Raw genomic sequence first — 20,386 nt, 5'->3', positions numbered from 1 at the left:
TCCATTTGCCTATGAATTTCATAAAGTCATTGTTTTTGATAGCTGAGTAACATTCCCTTGTGTAGATGTACCACATTTTCTGTATCCATTCCTCTGTTGAAGGGCATCTGGGTTCTTTCCAGCTTCTGGCTATTATAAATAAGGCTGCTATGAACATAGTGGAGCACATGTCGTTTTTATATGTTGGGGCATCTTTTGGGTATATACCCAAGAGAGGTATAGCTGGGTCCTCAGGTAGTTCAATGTCCAATTTTCTAAGGAACCTCCAGACTGACTTCCAGAATTGTTGTACCAGTCTGCAATCCCACCAACAGTGGAGGAGTGTTCCTCTTTCTCCACATCCTCGCCAGCATTTGCTGTCACCTGAGTTTTTGATCTTAGCCATTCTCACTGGTGTGAGGTGAAATCTCAGGGTTGTTTTGATTTGCATTTCCCTGATGACTAAAGATGTTGAACATTTCTTTAGGTGTTTCTCAGCCATTCGACATTCCTCAGCTGTGAATTCTTTGTTTAGCTCTGAACTCCATTTTTTAATAGGGTTATTTGATTCCCTGCGGTCTAACTTCTTGAGTTCTTTGTATATTTTGGATATACGCCCTCTATCTGTTGTAGGATTGGTAAAGATCTTTTCCCAATCTGTTGGTTGCCGTTTTGTCCTAACCACAGTGTCCTTTGCTTTACAGAAGCTTTGCAGTTTTATGAGATCCCATTTGTCGATTCTTGATCTTAGAGCATAAGCCATTGGTGTTTTGTTCAGGAAATTTTCTCCAGTGCCCATGTGTTCGAGTTGCTTCCCCATTTTTTCTTCTATTAGTTTGAGAGTGTCTGGTTTGATGTGGAGGTCCTTGATCCACTTGGACTTAAGCTTTCTAAAGGGTGATAAGCATGGATCGATCTGCATTCTTCTACATGTTGACCTCCAGTTGAACCAGCACCATTTGCTGAAAATGCTATCTTTTTTCCATTGGATGGTTTTGGCTCCTTTGTCAAAAATCAAGTGCCCATAGGTGTGTGGGTTCATTTCTGGGTCTTCAATTCTGTTCCATTGGTCTATCTGTCTGTCTCTGTACCAATACCATGCAGTTTTTATCACTATTGCTCTGTAATACTGCTTGAGTTCAGGGATAGTGATTCCCCCTGAAGTCCTTTTATTGTTGAGGATAGTTTTAGCTATCCTGGGTTTTTTGTTATTCCAGATGAATTTGCAAATTGTTCTGTCTAACTCTTTGAAGAATTGGATTGGTATTTTGATGGGGATTGCATTGAATCTGTAGATCGCTTTTGGTAAAATGGCCATTTTTACTATATTAATCCTGCCAATCCATGAGCATGGGAGGTCTTTCCACCTTCTGAGGTCTTCTTCAATTTCTTTCTTCAGAGGCTTGAAGTTCTTATTGTACAGATCTTTTACTTGCTTGGTTAAAGTCACTCCGAGGTACTTTATATTATTTGGGACTATTATGAAGGGTGTCATTTCCCTAATTTCTTTCTTGGCTTGTTTCTCTTTTGTGTAGAGGAAGGCTACTGATTTCTTTAAGTGCTTCTCAGCCATTCAAGATTCCGCACTTGAAGATTCTTTATCTCTGTACCTCATTTTTTAATAGGGTTATTTGATTCTCTGGAGTATAACTTCTTGAGTTCTTTGTATATTTTTGAGCATTAACCCTCTATCAGATATAGGTTGGTAAAGATCTTTTCCCAGTCTGTGGGTTTCCATTCTGTCCTACTGACAGTGTCCTTTGCCTTACAAAAGCTTTGCAATTTTATGAGATCCCATCTGTCAATAGTTGACCTTAGAGCCTAAACCATTGGTTCAGGAAATTTTCCAATATATTTGAGGCTCTTCCCCACTTTGTCTTCTATCAGTTTCAGTGTATCTGGTTTTATGAGGAGATCCTTGATCCACTTGGACTTGAGCTTTGTACAAGAAGATAAGAATAGATCAATTTGCATGCTTCTACATGCTGACCTCCAGTTCAACCAGCACCATTTGTTGAAAATGCTGTTGTTTTTCCACTGTATGGTTTTAGCTTCTTTGTCAACGATCAAGTGACTATAGGTATGACAGTTTATTTCTGGGTCTTCAATTCTGTTCCATTGATCTACCTGTCTGTCTCTGTACCAATATCATGTACTTTTATTACTATTTTCTGTAGGATAGCTTGAGGTCAGGGATGGTGATTCCCCTAGAAGTTCTTTCATTGTTCAAAACAGTAAGAGATCTTCAGACCAATTTCCCTTATGAATATCAATGCAAAAGTAGTCAATAAAATTCTCAAAAACCAAATCCAAGAAAACATCAAAATGATCATTCACCATGATCAAATAGGCTTCATCCCAGGGATGTAGGGATGGTTCAATATTTGAAAATCCATCAATATAAGCCACTATATAAACAAACTCAAAGGGGGAAAAAATGACATGATTATCTCATTAGATGCTAGAAAGCCTTTGACAAAATACAACACCCCTTCATGTTAAAAGTCTTGGAAACATCAGGAATTCAAGGCCCATACCTAAACATAGTAAAAGCAATATACAGCAAACCAGTAGCCAGCATTAAGCTAAATGGAGAGAAACTTGAAGCAATCCCACTAAAATCAGGGACTAGACAAGGCTTCCCACTCTCTCCCTACTTATTCAATATAGTACTTGAAGTTCTAGCCAGAGCAATTAGACAACAAAAGGAGATCATAGGAATACAAATTGGGAAGGAGGAAGTCAAGATATCACTATCTGCAGATGATATGATAGTATACTTAAGTGACCCAAAAATTCCACCAGAGAACTCCTACAGCTGACAAACTATTTCAGCAAAGTGGCTGGATATAAAATTAACTCAAATCAGTAGCCTTCCTCTACTCAAAGGGTAAATGGGCTGAGAAATAAATTAGGGAAATTACAAGCTTCACAATATTCCCAAATAATATAAATACCTTGGTGTGACTCTAACCAAGCAAGTGAAAGATCTGTATGACAAGAACATTAAGTCTCTGAAGAAATAAATCGAAGATCTCAGAAGTTGGAAAGATCCCCCATGCTCATGGATCTCCAGGATTAATATAGTAAAAATGGCCATCCTACCAAAAGCAATCTACAGATTCAATGCAATCCCTATCAAAATACCAACTCATTTCTTCACAGAGATAGAAAGAGCAATTCTCAAATTCATCTGGAATAACAAAAATCCCAGGACTGCAAAATATACTTAATCCATGGTTCACCCTGAGTTAAACACATGAGTTCACTTCCACCATAAAAGTAATGCAGTTTGGACAAGCAATGACTATCTCCTACACTCAGAACCAAACTGGATTCTGCCCAATCGAAGGCTCAGCCATCCCCTTCCAACATGGCACATAGGACCACCATTCTCAACTCCCTGAGGTCCTTAGCAGTGCTTGGGTACATAGGAGACTGAGAACCACAGCATCCATCCCAGAGCTTGCTCTTTCTCCACCAGAAGACACAGGCTGGACTCCTATTACACAGTGTTCTGGCACCTGAGTAGCTGGCCGGCAGCAGTGCTCTGGCACTGGAGCAGTGAGGCAGACACGCAGCTGTCCCAGTAGTCTCTCCTTGACCTTTCTGCCACATTTGTTCCCTAGTATATAATAATGCAAGTGGCTTCAGCTACCACTCACATGCTAATCCAAACATCGAGCCAGTATTATGCTGGGCAGTTCTGGATCTATACATGCAGGAACATATATCCCTACATACATCCCATAGGCATTTCACAAACAGTAATTCCAAGCCTTGACCTGTTTCCCAAACTTCTTTTCATTAACTTTCCCCTTTCAACATGAACTATAAACTTAAGAATTATGAACGACTCTTCTACCTCATTGGTAAATTAGGACAGGACACCTAAGCATTCGTCCCTCTATGTTTTCCTCCCACCCTCCCTGCAGCGTCTCTTGTTCCGTTACTATCTACATCTCTTCTACTATCTACTTATCTCCGTTACTAATCTTTATCATCCACATGACACACAAGTTCTTCATGGCCATTCTGCTAATGACCTATAAAATCTGATAGCCAAACCCCTCTAAATCTACCCCACACACTCAGCAACAGTGGAACGCCTATGTCCCTGGGCACACCATGCTCTCTGTGCCTTCACATACACTGCTTCATGCTCTCAGCAACACCATCGACCTGTCAAGTTCTCTGACTCTGACAACATATTCGATCTCTTTACCTCTATGCCCCATATGGGCAATATGGATGAATGGATGGATGGATGGATGTAATACACGGCAAAACTAAAGCTCACTAATAGAAAGACAAACACTGCCAGATAACTCCATAGAGTAGACACAGAGAAAGACCTATGTTAATAGAAGCAGTATATATAAATATCATGTGTGTATCTCATCTCTATCCTACTGAAGCTTCATCTAGTATGTATTAATATAGATATTGTATATATATTTATATTGCATATTGCATGTATTCATGTAAATATTGTATTTCAGGATGTGTGACCACATTGTAAACCCCAAGACTGTGTTGTTTACTGGGGAAAAAAACTATTTCTAGTTGTGAAGTGGCTCAGCTTTAGTACACACCTTTAATCCAAGAGCTTTCTGCTTGAATATTGCAAACAGGATTAAATAAAGTCAACCATAGGTCAAGAGGCAGAGCAAGCAACCAATTGACAGGAAGTGGACTAGGCTTATTAAGGAAAAGCAGGGTCAGTGAGAGGGAGTCAGGAGCATGGACAGAGAGAGGCACAGGAAGTAGAAGTGGAGATTTTGATTGAAGGAGGGTTTTTGAGCCTGTGTGAGAGAGGGGCATTGCTGCTGGGATGCGGGCTGAGGAGGGAGGACAGCTGGGTGCCTTCTTTGTCTCTCTGAGCTGGCAGGCTTTCACCCCAGCATCTAGCTCCTGAGCCTTCATTAGTAAAATTAACAATTGAGATTTTGTTTAAAAAAAGAAAGAAAGAAAGAAAGAAAGAAAGAAAGAAAGAAAGAAAGAAAGAAAGAAAGAAAGAAAGAAAACAATAATATTGCTCACATGAGATTTTTGGATCAGGTTCTGAAAAGTAAATGAGTGTCCCCTGAGAGAAATGAAAACTAGGTCCTCTGAGGAAATGCAGAAGCACTAACAAAGATGTAGGAAGGGCTATGAACAGAAGTGCACTTGTCGAGGAAGCAGGGTTTTTAGTGTGCTCTAGAGAAGGGCAGGGGAAGCGGGTTTCAGCAGGTGAATATAGACTACGATCCCGTGAAACCACGAAATGAACAAAAATTCAAAGTAGTAGTGCGAGTGTACTTTTTCTGGACACTGAATTAACACTATCAATAGCCAAACGGCATGGGTGCAAAACACTTGGTTCAATCCCTTGCATCACACACAGACACACAGAGAGAAGAGAAAGACAAAATGAGAAGGAAAATGATGTGATTGGACTCCAAATGCATTATGGTTTTAGTTGTGACTCTAAAAGAACCTTCCATGATAATGTGGCAGGGATTACTCTATCTCCAGCTACCTGTGGTCTACCACCATGTTCACACTGGTTCTATCTATGCTTAAGTTAGCATGCTTATGGCCTGTCGAATGGCTGTTACATGACACTAGCTTACATGCCTGTGGTATAAAATAGCACATGAATAACAATACTATTTAGCCTGTCATTTCTTACTTGTATCATAAGTTCCACTGCTAGCTAGTAAGAAAATTACAGTGTTCCTTGAAAAATAACATCATTCACCCTTTACAGCCTGAGGTTTTTGTTGCTTTGCGTTATTGTTGAGGTAAATCCTCACATGGTAGCTCAAGCTGGCATTAAACTCACAGTCAGCATCCTGAACACTAGGATTACATGTATGAACCACAGATGTTTGACTGTTGCCTTTAAGTACAAGTTGAGATGTCAGATACCATGAGTACCAGAAGAGTAACGATGCCCCTAAAGTATGTCATCATGCACCTACAACTTCTACAGCCCAGGTGAGTACCTCAGAAAAAAACTGATTCATTCCTAAGAGAAAACCTTAGAATTAGTAGTCCAAATGCACGAATTTTCCCTGTAATTTGATCTTCAATATTTAAATAAAAGTTAAATTTTGGCAAAGCTGCAAGCAAAATAAATCTTCGTAAACATATTTGCCCACTTTCTTAACTCCCATTAAGTCTTTGCATGATGACAACAGTGTAAGCATAAGTCAATTATCTTCCTCTCTTAATTCTAGCAAGATTCTTTAATTCTTGTAATCTACTTTTTTACGTTATTTTATATTTCAAAAGTCATTTCTAGAAATTATTAGTATGATAGATTAGATAGAAACAGAGTTATAAAAAGTTTACTAAAACTACATACCCACTTTAAAATATAATTAGCTTCTACTAATCACCCAGGAATGAAGCAAATGAACCTGTTAGCTCATAGAGTTTGATATTAAATCTAAATACAAGAGACTAATTTTTTCTAATCTACACTCAAGGCACCAAGGTTGCTAGAAGATAAAACAGCAGGGAAATATTTACCAGCAAAAATCTGATAAAAATAGACAAGTATATCTTTCCAAATTTGTCAACAAATTTCAAAAACTTGTTTATTTACAGTTGAAAGCAATAAATTCTTTGCTCAAGGGTTATTATCTGCAATCCTTTCTTGGATCCAGTGCAGCTTAGAACTTACCTTGACTTAAGGTAGTCCTGTGGAACCGAGGGTCCTGTTAGTCACAAAGCAAGTGCCTATGACTGTCACTCTCACTTAAATACAATGAAGAAAAACTTACACATCTACTAGACAACCAAAAATATATTAAACAGATCTCTAAGACCTTTTTGCCTCCATCTTGGCTAGCCTGCTTCAACTGGCTTAGCCAGTATCATACCACTGCACAGTCTAACTATTGTTAGACTGCCCCACCTGAATCGGCCATTTGTCCTCTACACAGATAACATCTATCTATCACAGAGACTTCTGGTGTGCCTGCTTCATCTTCTCTCTCTTTTACAACTTAAACATCTGTTCTATGTGAAGTAGTTCATAAACACATCAAGTGAGTTTGCTGGGCTATTTTCTTATATATGCCTGTGTCAGAAAAATAGTCATACTTTTAGCATCTCATAGCACCAAGTTTCATTCTTTTATGATATTCTTAAAGGAACTAAAAGAGTTAAGATTTTTTTGCTCTTATAAAAGCAAATTTTAAAAAGAAACACATTACAAAATACTCAGGAAAATTCTTTTCGGTGTAAACCTCATTTCCCTAGTACTCTGCGCTCCCAGCCTTAGATAGCCGCAGCACACCCTAAAGAGTGGCGGTCCTCACTTGTACATCACCACTCCCTTGAGGTCAATCGACCCTTCCATAGGGGCTGCCTAAGACCATCAGAAAACACAGATATTTACATCATGATCATAACTGTAACAGAATCACGATTATGAAGTAGCAATGAAATAATTTATGGCGGGGGTCACCACAGCCTGAGGAACTCTGCTGAAGAGGGGCAACACTGGGAAGGCTGAGAGCACTGCTCTGGAGACAGCAGGCGTCACAGTCCACAGCGGGTGATGATGTGCACTCATCACCTCCTGTGGGTCTGGAGAGCGAGAGCAAAGAGGGAAACAGCCTTGGAGTCAGGTTCTAATGCGGTAAGATACAAAACCCTCCTATGCAAGAATCATTTTCACCTGAATGCTTTAATAATCCATTAATTAATAAAGCATAAATAATAGATAATCCTACAAATAGTGAGATACCACTTTATATTTCAAATTTCATGGCAAAATGTATATAAACATATATAAAGCATTTGTATTTATTTACAAATTCACAAAGACAGCTGAAAACAATAGGAGAAACCAAGCAGACTACCCAAGAGCCTTTTCTTTATTGATTCTTCCCCTAAGCATGCATAATTAAAGCAATCCATATTCCCTTACAGCATAAAAGGGAGCCAACACCAAGATGGGGAAAACAAAGCTATTTTGAGCAACCCATAACCAAGCTGCCAAAACAAAATATAGAGGACCCACAGTCACACTGGAGTCACTAAGAAGTTCCTGTCCTCTCGTCTCGAGTTCAGTGTGCACTTGCTGGTAATGTTCCGACAAGTCAATAGCAGTTACACATCTTTTCATACACAACGGGCAGATGAAACCCTGTGAAATAACAACTTTTAGTTTTTAGTTTCTTGTTTTAATAAAACAAAACATGAGCATGCAAACATTTATAGGAAGAAATTAACCAATCTCTTTTTGTATGGGTCAGGGAAATTTCAAGGTGTATCTGCAAATGGTGAAAGGTATATGTTGCCATGAGTTTTTGCTACACCATTTTGACTCCTGGCAGATCTCACTCATACACCCGCCCAAGAGCTATCTGTGAATCCACAAATGAAACACATACACACACACACACACACACACACACACACACACACACACACACACACACGCAACCTTATTTTTAAAATGTCTCGGCTACCTCAAAGGCTAGGCACCCCTAAACCTCCCCCGCTACCCAAGGCCCAATCAGGGAAAGGGGCCAGTGGCCACCCACCTGAAGTCTCACATGGCTGGTTGGTTTTATCTCCTTCTGCTCCTGCAACCCATACTTCTACCCCAAGTCGTGGCAATTCTCTCCCGTTCCCATTCCTCTCTGCATCCTTACCCACGCAACTCTAAGGGTCCTGCCCTATGCTTATTCATTGGCTATTACCATCTTTATTGATCAATCAAAAACCAATCGGGGACAAGGATCTTTAGCATTCAGACACACAGGTTCCCAATTGAATCAAACATTAGAACCAATCTCCAACAGGCATATCTGAAGCAGAACTTTAAAAATTAGTCCCCATTTTCACATAATAAACTTTCTTTCCTTTACTTGTTCATATGGTAGCCAGCTGCTTTGGCTCAAATACTCTTTTTATGCATTTGAAATTAAATTTGTTTATGGTACTTTGTCTATAGTTATCTAAAACCCAGTATAGATTAGCAAGTTAGATTTTATTTTAGATCAAGAAATTTCTGACAGGTAAGACAGGTAACCTTAATGTGATATTATGTTTTCAACAAATTGTCTTAATCAAAGTAATTTTTAGTCTTTACTACGGTCCATTCAGTAAAGATCACTCTTCCCATATGCGTAATCCCCAATACATAATGCTTCTTTCTGATCCTCTGGCCACCATAGGCTCATAAATTTGAATGCTTAGCCATCAGGGAATGGCACTATTTGAGAAGGATTAGAATGACTAAGAGGTGTGGCCTTGTTGGAGGAAGTGTGTCATTAGTGATGTGCTTGGAGATTTCAAAGCCCATGTCAGGCTCAGTCACTCTGTCTTTGCCTACATATCAGATTGACACTCTCAGCTACTGCACCAGTGTCTGCATGATGCCATGGTCGCCACCATGATGATAATAGACTGAACCTCTGAAACTGTTGTAAGAGTTGCCTTGATCATGGTACTTGTTCACAACCAGAGAAAAGTAACTAAGACAAAAAAACTGTGTCTAAAAATGTCTACATTTTAAAATGTGGGCTATTAAACTGATTTATGGCTTGAGATTATGTCAGAGAAGAAAAGTGAAAAGATTAAAAACAATGAAAAGCTTAAAGGAGCTGAGAATATGATGGACAAAGTAAATAAAAAAAAAACAGTAGGAACAAAGTAGAACTTAGTTTTTTGTAAAAACAAATGTAGACTTTGATCCCTGGGACCTAATCACATTAGTAGTAGATTATGGGGGTAAGTCTGAGAGAGGTATGTCTTGTCCTTGGTACCTTCCTGTTTCTCTGTCTCTATCTTTGTCTCTTATTCTAAGTGCCACAAAGTAATTAGCTTTGCTGAGTAATGCCCTCCATGACACGATGTTATATATAACACAAGCCCCAATAAAGGAGCTAAGCAATCATGGACTGAGACTGCTAAAACTGTAAGCCAAAATAAATCCATCTTTCTTGTAGTGGTTTGAACAAGAATGTTTCCCATAGGCTCATATTTGGTCATCAGGGAATAGCAGTACTTAAGAGAAATTAGGAGGTGTGGCTCTATCAGAGTAGGTGTGGCCTTGTTGAAGGAAGTATGTCATTAGGGGTGGGCTTTGAGGTTTCAAGGGCTAAAACCAGGCCAGTGTTTCTCTCTTATTGCTGCCTGTAGATCTGGATGTAGAAGGCTCAGCTACCACATCTGCCTGTATGCCATCAAGCTCCCTGCCATGAGGTTAGTGAACTAAATAGCTAAAACTATGAGGAAGCCCCAATAAAAGGTAATAGAACACTGACTAAAACATCCCTCTTTTGTTAATTTCAAGTGCTGAAAAGCTGTCCAACACAACATGCAAAACACACATATTATCCAGTACAAAAGAGGCATTCAGTAAACATTTCCTAGTCACCACTCATTCTCTGTGTGTGACTGTCTGTCTGTCTGTCTGTCTGTCTGTCTGTCTCTCTCTCTCTGTGTGTGTGTGTGTGTGTGTGTGTGTGTGTGTGTGTGTGTGTGAAAGAGAGAGAGAGCGAGAGCGAGAGAGAGAAAAAGAAAGGGACGGAGGGGGGAGGGAGGGAGAGAGAGATATGAATGTATGTGGGAGGGTACATGTGTGGTACCTGTGTGGGTGTTCCACATACATATATGTGAAAGTCAGAAGAGAACCTTAGGTGTCATTCCTCAAACACTGCCTATCTTTTAGGATTTTGTTCTGTTTGAGACAAGGTTTCTCACTAACTTAGAACACACCATGCTGATGCAGACAATGCTGTCTGTACAGCATATTCCAGGGGTCTCTCTCTCTACCTCCTTAATGTTGGAATTACAAGCACACATCAGAACCATTTCACTTAACACTCTGTTGGTGGAACTCAGATCATCCTCATAAGTACTTTACCAGCTGAGCTATCTCTCCAAACTCCATTATTCCTTTGTTTATGTCCCTCAAGGAAATTATCCAGGGAGCAAAATCAAGGAACACAAATTCACCTTTTTTTAACTGGTCAAAGAGTTGTCTTTCAGACAGTCAGATTCCAAATACTAGAACTACAGAGAGCACTTCTTTAAAAGATGGCTTTTGTCAGTTCTGCTTTATTTTGGCTACTAACAGTTTAGAGCATGTTTTACTCTGGCCATGACTATTATGGTAATGTCCATGCCCAGTCACCCGATCATTCATTAAAACAGATTTACTTCATGATTACTCTGCTCTAGCTATTAGATGTGGTGCTAAAAACAACATGGAAAAGGCAATGTCCCCTTTCTCAAGAAGCTTACAGACTTACCAAGAAAATATAAAACTTCACAAAACCAGAAAGTTCTACTGGATCTACGTTCAGAACACCCCTTCATTCGGTCTCAGCCCCTCCATTGTCATCCCCTAATGTTAGCTACCATCATACTGCAGCAGATGGCCCCTATGCACGCACACTTTACCCCACTAAGTATATTCTCAACACGGCAGCTACACAGAGTACTCAATGGCAGGCATGTTATCTTATCATGTCCCTGCTCAAGATTCTCCATGGGCTTCTCTACTTCACAGAGAGTTAACCAAAGTGTGTACAACATCTCTGAAGCCTGAAAGAGGTGGCCTGATTACCTCGTCAAGCCAGTCTGTAAACACCATGCAGATATACTCTTAGCTCAAAGATTTCCGGTGTTCTGCATTGCTTGCCCAGAAACTGCCTTGGCTCGTTTCTTCAGCCGCTTCAGTTCTAAACTATGCCACAGCCGTCCTTTCCACTGGGAATATCTTCGGTGGTAACTACTGTCTTAGTTGTGTGAAGAGACACATTGACCAAGGCAACCTTTATAAAGGCAAATATTTAATTAGGGATGGCTTAAGAGTTCCAGAGGTTTATTTAGTCCGTTATCATCATGTTGGGAAAAATGGCAATGTCCAGGCAGTCATGGGGCTGGAAAGGAAGCTGAGAATTCTAGTTCTTGATCCAAAGGAACCAGGAAGAAACTCTCTTCCACCCAGGGCAAAGCTTAAGCATAGGACCTCAAAGCCCACCCCCACAGTGACTCACCTACCACAAGGCCACACCGCCTACAAGTGCCACCTCCCATGGGCCAAGCCTAGTCAAATCACCACACCTACCTAAAACTAAAGCTGCACAGAAGATGTGCTACTCCCTCCTTCCTGCTGATTCTTCTCAGTAACACCCATATCTATCCCGGTACATTTTTAGAAGTTTTGTTTTTTGACTGCTACGTAGCAAATGCAAGGCCAGCCAGGGACAGAGAATCAGATTTGTCTCCAACTAAAGTGAATCAGTATCATGAACATAGGCAAACATCCTCAAAAAATTAACAAGTAAATCTAACGATATACTAAAATAGTGATAGCAACACATCACTGTCAAGTGATTTTGCCCCAAGAATACAAAGGTATAAAAATATTATTTTAAGTGCATGTAATTTATCACAGGAGAAAAGTCACATCAACATGTCAATGCATGTAGAAAAAGCATTCTACAATGGCAAGAGCCACTCAGAGGGAAGCAGGAGGGCGGGGGTGGGGAGCAGACGGCAGATGCACTGTGGTGGTCTTAGCAGAGCTGTGCGGCAGGCACCTTGCTTGGTTCCTGGACTTGGAAGATTATCCTAACATTTAAGGGCTTCACCACTGAGTGACGTAAACACAGGCTTTCTTTATGACTTCTTTTTCTATAATGAACAAATACTTCTTAAAATCACTTCTTAAAAATAAATGTAATACAACTTAAAAGGCTTTGTAATTGAAATGTTAAGCTTATTTACATTTCTACTAGTTTTTAGTAAGTTGACGAAGATAAAGTAAAATTTAACAGGTCATAAGTAAAATCAGAAAATACTGGAAAATGTAACACATAACATAATGTTTAATTAACAGTTTGTAACACTACACGCATATACAAAACACTAAAATATTCTTCATTAAACTGAGATGGTGACACAAAAGACAAACTGGTAGTATTATTTTCATTCTTAATATACAGTTTTTCACTCTTACAGCCAAATATTGGTATGCTTTTATAAAGATAACTCAAAATTGTAATAATATAATTTATAAGAATTTTCCCCATGAACATAATCTGTTTCCAAACATTACTATATTTGCTAATTTCCATTAAACGGTGAATTTTTTTTCTCTATTAAATTTTCATACCTCTGAAGAACTTTCATTATTGACATCCACCGTATTTATAGGAGTTGCTGATGAATCTAAATCAGAACCTTGAGAGCCAACTCTCCCAGGAGTCTGAAACAGAGAGGAAAGAAAAATAAAAGTTAATTTATTATATTAATATAATGTGTTGATATATATACTCATAAGCTGTACAACTATATAAACAATGTCACATAAGAAAAGTGAGTGACCCTTACGTTCATTCTGGCTAAAGAATGACAAGGAAGAAATGCCATCTTGTGTATAACTACTGTCTTAACACAGAGAGATGGATGAAACCAAGCCCAATTCAGAAGAGCATCCTAGTGGATGCACAAAGGATGAAGCCAGCATGCTTTCCAATGGAGAGGACAAGAGTGGACCATACAAGAAGAGCTGCTACTGTACCCTGGTGCCTATCCAACTGAGGAAAAACAGAATTTTGAAAAAATGTTAAAGATGAAATATGTAAAAGCTAATCTCTGACCAAAGATAAAAGAAAATGAGGGGAGCTAGACATAAGGTGTATCCATTTAGTACCAAGACACGCTATCCAAAATGATGACTACGTGAGTACCTTCCATCTCCAAATAAGCCAGGCAAATGGCAAGTAAATACATAGAAAGGAGGTAGGGAACTGATTCTACCTCAGGGTAGGGCAGAGTTAGCAGCATCCAAGTCCCTGTGCTTTCACTTTCTCCTCAGGCTTATTTCTCAGAATAAAAACAGCTGTCTCTGACAAAATAACTCAACTAACAGAAACAATAGCATACTGAAAAAACTATAAACACTCAAAGGACATTATATCTACTCCATGTGAAATCTTCCGTTTCTTTCTGCCCACAGAGATCAGAAGGCTAGGTCTTAAAACTTTGTCCTCAGTGTAAGGGCTACCCTTTCTACTGGGAAATTAGCCTGAGAAAGTCAGCTAAATATAGTTTAGGGAATGACCAAAATAGAGTGGTACTGATGACAATGATGTCACTTCAAAGAAGAGAAAGAGCCTAGGACTCTTGAAAACCCACAGGACTCCATCTCTGGTGTGTCACACTGACACTTTATCATGATGCTCTGTTATCTGTCCTTGGGCAAAAGTTGGGGACATCTTCCTGAGTAGAGACTGGGGTCAGATTTTGAATCTACAGTCTTCATTCTGCATGGACAGTTAGGCAGCACTGGAGCGGATGGCCGTAGGTCTGCACTCATGAGAGACACTTCTTGCTTATCTCCTTCTTTTTGTCTTTATGACTCTTCTAGTATATCTGTATTTTTTATCTGGACTAAGATACATCAGGTTCTTCTGAAACCTCCGCCATATGACAGGTGATTTTTCCAAATGTCTCTTAAGGATGATCCCAAACTTTTCAAGGGATTGTTCTCCCGTTGACGAAGTTTACCCTCTGTGTCTTAAACACTTAATAATATGCACTTAATAAGATGTCTCAGTGACATCTATTACGAAAGAGATTGGTGATTATTAGTCTTTGTCACTGAGGGTTTGTTTTGGATTTGGGATTTTTGTTTTTATCTACTACACTGATATCAAACAGCTTTACAGAAACAGAAAATTGGTGGGGGACGGTGTCAAAAGTGAAGTGCTACCCTAGCCCCTTTTCCAATGACCCAATGACCTATGCCTTAATGATCATGAAAACAATGGTATATTGATCTGGTAAGATTTCTTCTACTCTGGACTTAGGAAAAGACATATTTTTCAGAAGTAGAATCCTCAGATTGCTCTTCTTGTGTGAGGGCTAAAGTTGTGCTTCACATTTAAAATATTGTGTTTAAGAAATCTATAAGCAATAATGTCTCTAACTGGAAACCCTACTTGCCAAGGACAGATAACATCCTGGAATGCTAGGGGATACTGATCACTTAAGTTAAGCCACACATTCTCACTTCTGTACACAAAGTTGGTTGCCACAACTACACAGGGATGTTTGACCACACAGAGGCTGCGGGAGGTATGTAGACAGGAAGTACATCAGCATGTATGCTTGCCACTGATTGGACAAAGGCAGGAAAGGCCTTGTGGGTTTTACCTTTATAAGCACCAGATTAATATAATTTGCAGCCATTCTCTGGGAATCCTGGGTATAGACCTGGCAGGTGTCTATCATCCTGAACAGTATTTAATGAAGCTTGCTTCAAACTTGGCTCAAATGGCTTTACTGTACTCACTGACTGACCATGAAATATTTACATTTGAAGAATAATTTTCAAGCTTTTAACTTTCTATTTTAAGATTCTGTCAATATAACTCATCCAAAAAGTAATTTAAGAATCTTTCCCAAAACAATATACTAAAAACCAGGTTTAGTGATGCACACATGCCTGTCCTACTAGCATTTGGGGAGTCTGAGGAATAGAATAAAGAAGGTTAAAGCCAGCAGAGGTGCCATGGAAAGCAGCAAGTTCAGAACTCTGACCCAAGGAGCGCTTAAGAGTAAAAAGGAGAAACCAGACAACTCTGTTCCAAGCACAGCTCAGTAATGCAAAGACTTTGAAATATTAAAAAGGAAAACTTTTCAAAACAAGAATTCAGATCATCCAAAATAAAAAAACAAACAGCAATTATACAGGGTTCTGGGACCAAAACCAGATAACTGCAATCCCATTCTGCATGAGGGACCAAAGGTGTCACCTAAGACAGTAGACAGAAAGAAGCTCGGCCCACTGGGAACTGAGACAGTGGACAAGGCTACTGCTCTTTGCCATACATATAAACTTTTGAAAACACTCTAACTCCACTCAATGTTTGCACTTGAAGTTTGATTAAAACTTTTCTAGGAGCCGGAGAAAGAACACTCCATACAGTGAATTAGCTATAGAAATGAAAACTTTTATGTTCTTTATCCTTCTTTATTCTTTGTTATGTTCAAAACAGAGATATGATTAAAAAACTAATATAAAGACTATATAAAAACAAGAATGGATGATATAATTCTGAACTTACAAATGCATGAAGTACCAAGTTTATGTCATAGCTTCAATGATATAAAAATGTAAACACAATGTAATTAAAAGGTAATCATGTAAGATGATGATTTTCATGTTAGGATGTTATCTTCTATCTTTCATTTTACTCAAAGAGTGGATTAATATGTTTTTATAGACCACTTACCTACCTCTTTCCAATATGTTACTAGTTCTGTTGTAATACTTTTGAAAACCTTTTAAAGATAATTCCTTCCAAAATGAGCCTGATACAAGATTCAGATAATTATAGTTGACACACATCTATCATTAATAGACTAAGGGAAAAAAAAACTATTTTCCTAAACACTATTAACCAGAGCCAAATGGGTAGACGTTTTATAATCAAGTTTCAGTTCTCTCTGGGTGCTGATGCCAGGTCCTACAGCTTACTAAAATCTGGCACTGCTGGGGCATTCTGCAAACCGCACAGGGTAAAGGATCGATCTCAAGATTTCCCATTCCTTCCTTATGGATGACATCTCCAAGGAGCAAATCCCAAAGTTATCCAAACTTCTGCCCATTGACCATAAGTCAAGGGTTCCCACAACCCAGTCTCTGGTTCAGTAACTTGTTAAAAGAGTTCATGAACCCAGAGAAACATCTGACTTATTTTTACTCTAAAGGATACAAGTGAACAGCCATGTGAATAGGGTTTAAGGGAAGATCTGGATGAATTATGAGCAAAGGCATTCTTGTCCCAGGGGAATTTGGGATATTCTTACAAGTAATGGAAGTGTCTAACAGCTCAGACATTCTCCAGGCTTCTATTACTTAAGCATGACTGATTAAATCACTGTCGTTGGTGATTAACTCAAACTCTAGGTTGGAAGATGGAACTCAAAGTTCCAAACAAAAGTCTTTGTTAGCTTTTTCTGGCAATTGACAAGAGAATTATGGTGTTTTTTGTTAATTTGGCAATCAGCAAGAGAGCCTCAGGGCAGCTACCCACTCTAGCCTACCCCTTGTATAATCTGTAACTGCACAGTGGGCATACTAACAAGTAACAGGAATAGCCTGGGGAAATGATCTTTGTTCTAAAACTCTGTAAAACTGAAACTTATCTCATGACTAGGTGGTATGAATCAGACATGCCTCATCTGGTCTACCTGCTAGGAAAAAGCAATTAACTGCCCATGCACACCACCCTTAAGTCAGCTTCTCGGCTAACTCTGCAGCAAGGCTTTAGTAACAAGAGCTCTATCTTCTCACTGAGCAGCTCTCCCATTCAAGTTCCCTTCCTTTCAACAGCTTTTCACTTTACCACCCAGCCTGTCCTATCCAGCAGCCAGACTCAGTCTAGTAATACAACTAGTCCCTAATCTGAAACGATTAGGGAAGCATCAATTATCACCCCATGCTGGGCCTGATAATAAGGCAGGACTGCCCCAAGTTCACGGCCTGCTTTACCAACAGAGTAAAGCAAATCCAAGGCCAACTCCAGCTGTCAGGCAAAAACTTGTATCAAAACAAAAATTTTTAAAAGGAGGACAGGGTTTGAAGAGGTATCTCAGTAGTAGAACACTTGCCTGGCATGTGCAAGGCCTTGGGTTCAATTCCCAGTACCGGAGGGAGGGAGGGAGGGATCAAGAATCAAGCTGCTCTCACTCCTACTCCTGGAGATCCCAAAGGCTCTAAGAGTCTGTGTCATAAACTAAGAAGCACTCAACCATACATTTCTTATAAATAACATCACATCAATAACTGCAGTTAAGAAACAAAAACATTCATGATATTTAAACAAATAACAACTACAATATGTAGACTATCCTAGATTGTTAAGAATATGCGATTGGCTGGTTTGACTAGGAAGTAAGATAATGCAGCATTTGTCCCTGCAAAACTGTTTTCAGTGAAACACAAACTTGAAAAACAAAAACAAACAAAATGAAACAAAAATCACCATTTTGTTGGCCAAAAAGAAACAGGGCTGTTATCATTATCTATTGTACATAACAGCACCTAAAAAGAACTACTGTCTGCCCTGAAAGATTAAATCAGAGGTTTGCTTTGAAACAAAATGTTGATCTATTTCAGCCTAGTAGTTTACTTACTGAAATTTAGATAATCTGGGCTGAAGATATCAATCAATGGTAGGACAGGGGTTCAGCAGTCACCTCACAACCCACATGATCTCAGTCAGACAGGGATAGTTTACTGAGTACATGCCCCAGGACTGATCAATCAGGGCCACAACTCAGGCTTGCGAGCTGACCCATGACACTGAGTTAAGATCCTACAGGGTTTTTAAGCCTAAAATCCACAAACATTTGTACCAAGTTATTCCACTAATCGGGATTTAGGGATAGGGAATTCCCTTAGGAGCATGTTTTTGTTGTACACTTATCCTGATCTCACTGGTTGGGGTATTCAACTGTGGCAGGGAACTTGCCTTGTTTAACATTCATGTCTTAACTTGCCAACCGGGATGTCAATTACCTACATACACATCTCTTTCCACCAAATAGGATGTCAGTTCCCAGGGAACTTGGAAACTTAAACTTTACTCGACTCCTACTCAAAATAGAAGTCTTACTCGAAACAGTTTCTTGTATTGGTGCAGGTGTCTCTTATGTTTGGGTCCATCCCAGGGACAGCTTATAAAGGTAAATACTGTAAAAGCTTATATACAGGCACAGGAAGTGCTGTTGGGTGGTTGGTTTGGATCCAAGTCTATTGTAGGTAACTAAACAAAACAGTTCTACTGACTTTTCTCCTGACCGATTTCCAAGGGTACAGAACATAAAAGAATATGTGATCAACTTGGGCATGAGAAAGTCTCCTAGTATCAGCAGAAACAACATGTAAAAAAGTTTCCTTATATTAGTAACAGGATCAGGCTAGCCAGGTAGCAGTTACCTAGGCCTTAACATTTTAGTCATCTAAGCCTTAATATTTTATCTAGATCTTAAGAGTAGAGTGCTTGCCTAAGCATGTTTAAGATCCAAGCACTGCAATATAGACATACATAATTTACATGTCAGAATCATACTAGCACTGCTATGAGAAAGTCACCAGAATCAAAATGGAATCATTTATATGAGCCCTAAGAAAACATAAAGCCGTGAGATTATTAAAGAAAAATTCTCACACAACTAATGTTAACTATCACAAAAGGTTTCAGAACACTACTTTACACAAAGATCAGCACAGCTTTATGCATACAAACAAAAAAATACTTCTGCATGAACATCTGCCCAGCAACTTGGACTGAAATTACATTTGTTACTAATCTTTGTAGCCAATAATTCTTATTTCAAAATATCTTATGTAATCTTCCTAGTGCTTTTGCCTTTAAAATTCTTCCTTTGTCTCAACCTCTTTGAACATGTTTATAGTTTACTACAGCAAATTATTGCCACTGCAATATTATTCTACAATTTATTACAATATTATTCTATAAATTATTTACACCCAGAGAAAAGATCAAGATTCTGTGGAGACTCTTCTCTGACTGCTGTGTGGATTGGCAGTTATCGTAAAGAATAAAGAATAAACCTATAGCTACAGCTTCGGAACACAACTGAAAACCTTCATCTAATAACAAAAACTGAGAGAAGTGAGACAAACATCTAGTAGTATGTGGGTATATGATACAAATATTTGACAGATAAATAAGAAAAGTTTTTCTAGTAGCTGGTGATTCTGAGTCACACTTCCTAGGTCCCCATACAATACCCCTAACTCTGCACATGATCCTACGTTAGAGAAATACATCAAGCAGACAAAGGCAAGCTCTTGAGTGGGAAATCCTTAAGTCACATTACAGTCTAAATTACTACAAAAGATACAGAACTGCCTGATGCAGAACTACTAGGTAAGGTCTCACCCACTTTAGAAGCAAGCAACCCACATCATCTTAAAGAGCCAAGGAAACCCGCAGAAGCCAAGCTCATGAAAGACTAACCTCACAAGAAAGTAAGCATGCTCAAAATACATTTTTCAATTTAAAAAAAAAAAACTTAGAAAAACACAGGTATTGCTGTGGTCTAAATAATATACTGAAAATGTGTATGTTGAAAGTTAGGATGGGGTTAAAGTTAGGATCTTTAGGGGCTGAATTAGTAATCTGGGTTGTAGCAAAACATCTGAGGTTGGGTGTTCTATAAAGAACAGAAACTTATGGCTCAAGGTCTCTGCTCCTTCACAGGACCCAAGTATAATTCCAAGTGGCCACATGGCAGCTCACCATTGCCTGTAACTAAGTTCAGGAGATTGGACACTACCTCTGACACCTTCAAGCACCAGACACACACATAGTGCACACATATATATGCAAACAAAACACCCACA

The 20,386-nt window shown here is 39.1% G+C and overlaps 1 protein-coding gene across 1 annotated transcript in view; it reads right to left on the bottom strand.

The window, feature by feature from the left end:
- Positions 1–20,386, bottom strand: part of Eea1 (early endosome antigen 1) — a 104,865-nt gene that overhangs the window by 63,997 nt on the left and 20,482 nt on the right. Inside the window, exon 2 of the mRNA XM_032911691.1 lies at positions 13,115–13,207. Coding sequence (XP_032767582.1) covers positions 13,115–13,207 — 93 coding nt within the window. The remainder of the gene's footprint in view (positions 1–13,114; positions 13,208–20,386) is intronic.

The sequence above is a fragment of the Rattus rattus genome, chromosome 1 (genome assembly GCF_011064425.1).
Source record: "Rattus rattus isolate New Zealand chromosome 1, Rrattus_CSIRO_v1, whole genome shotgun sequence".
Taxonomy (NCBI): domain Eukaryota; kingdom Metazoa; phylum Chordata; class Mammalia; order Rodentia; family Muridae; genus Rattus; species Rattus rattus.
The sequence above is the reverse complement of the archived record's forward strand: the minus strand, read 5'-3'. Positions and strand labels throughout refer to the sequence as shown.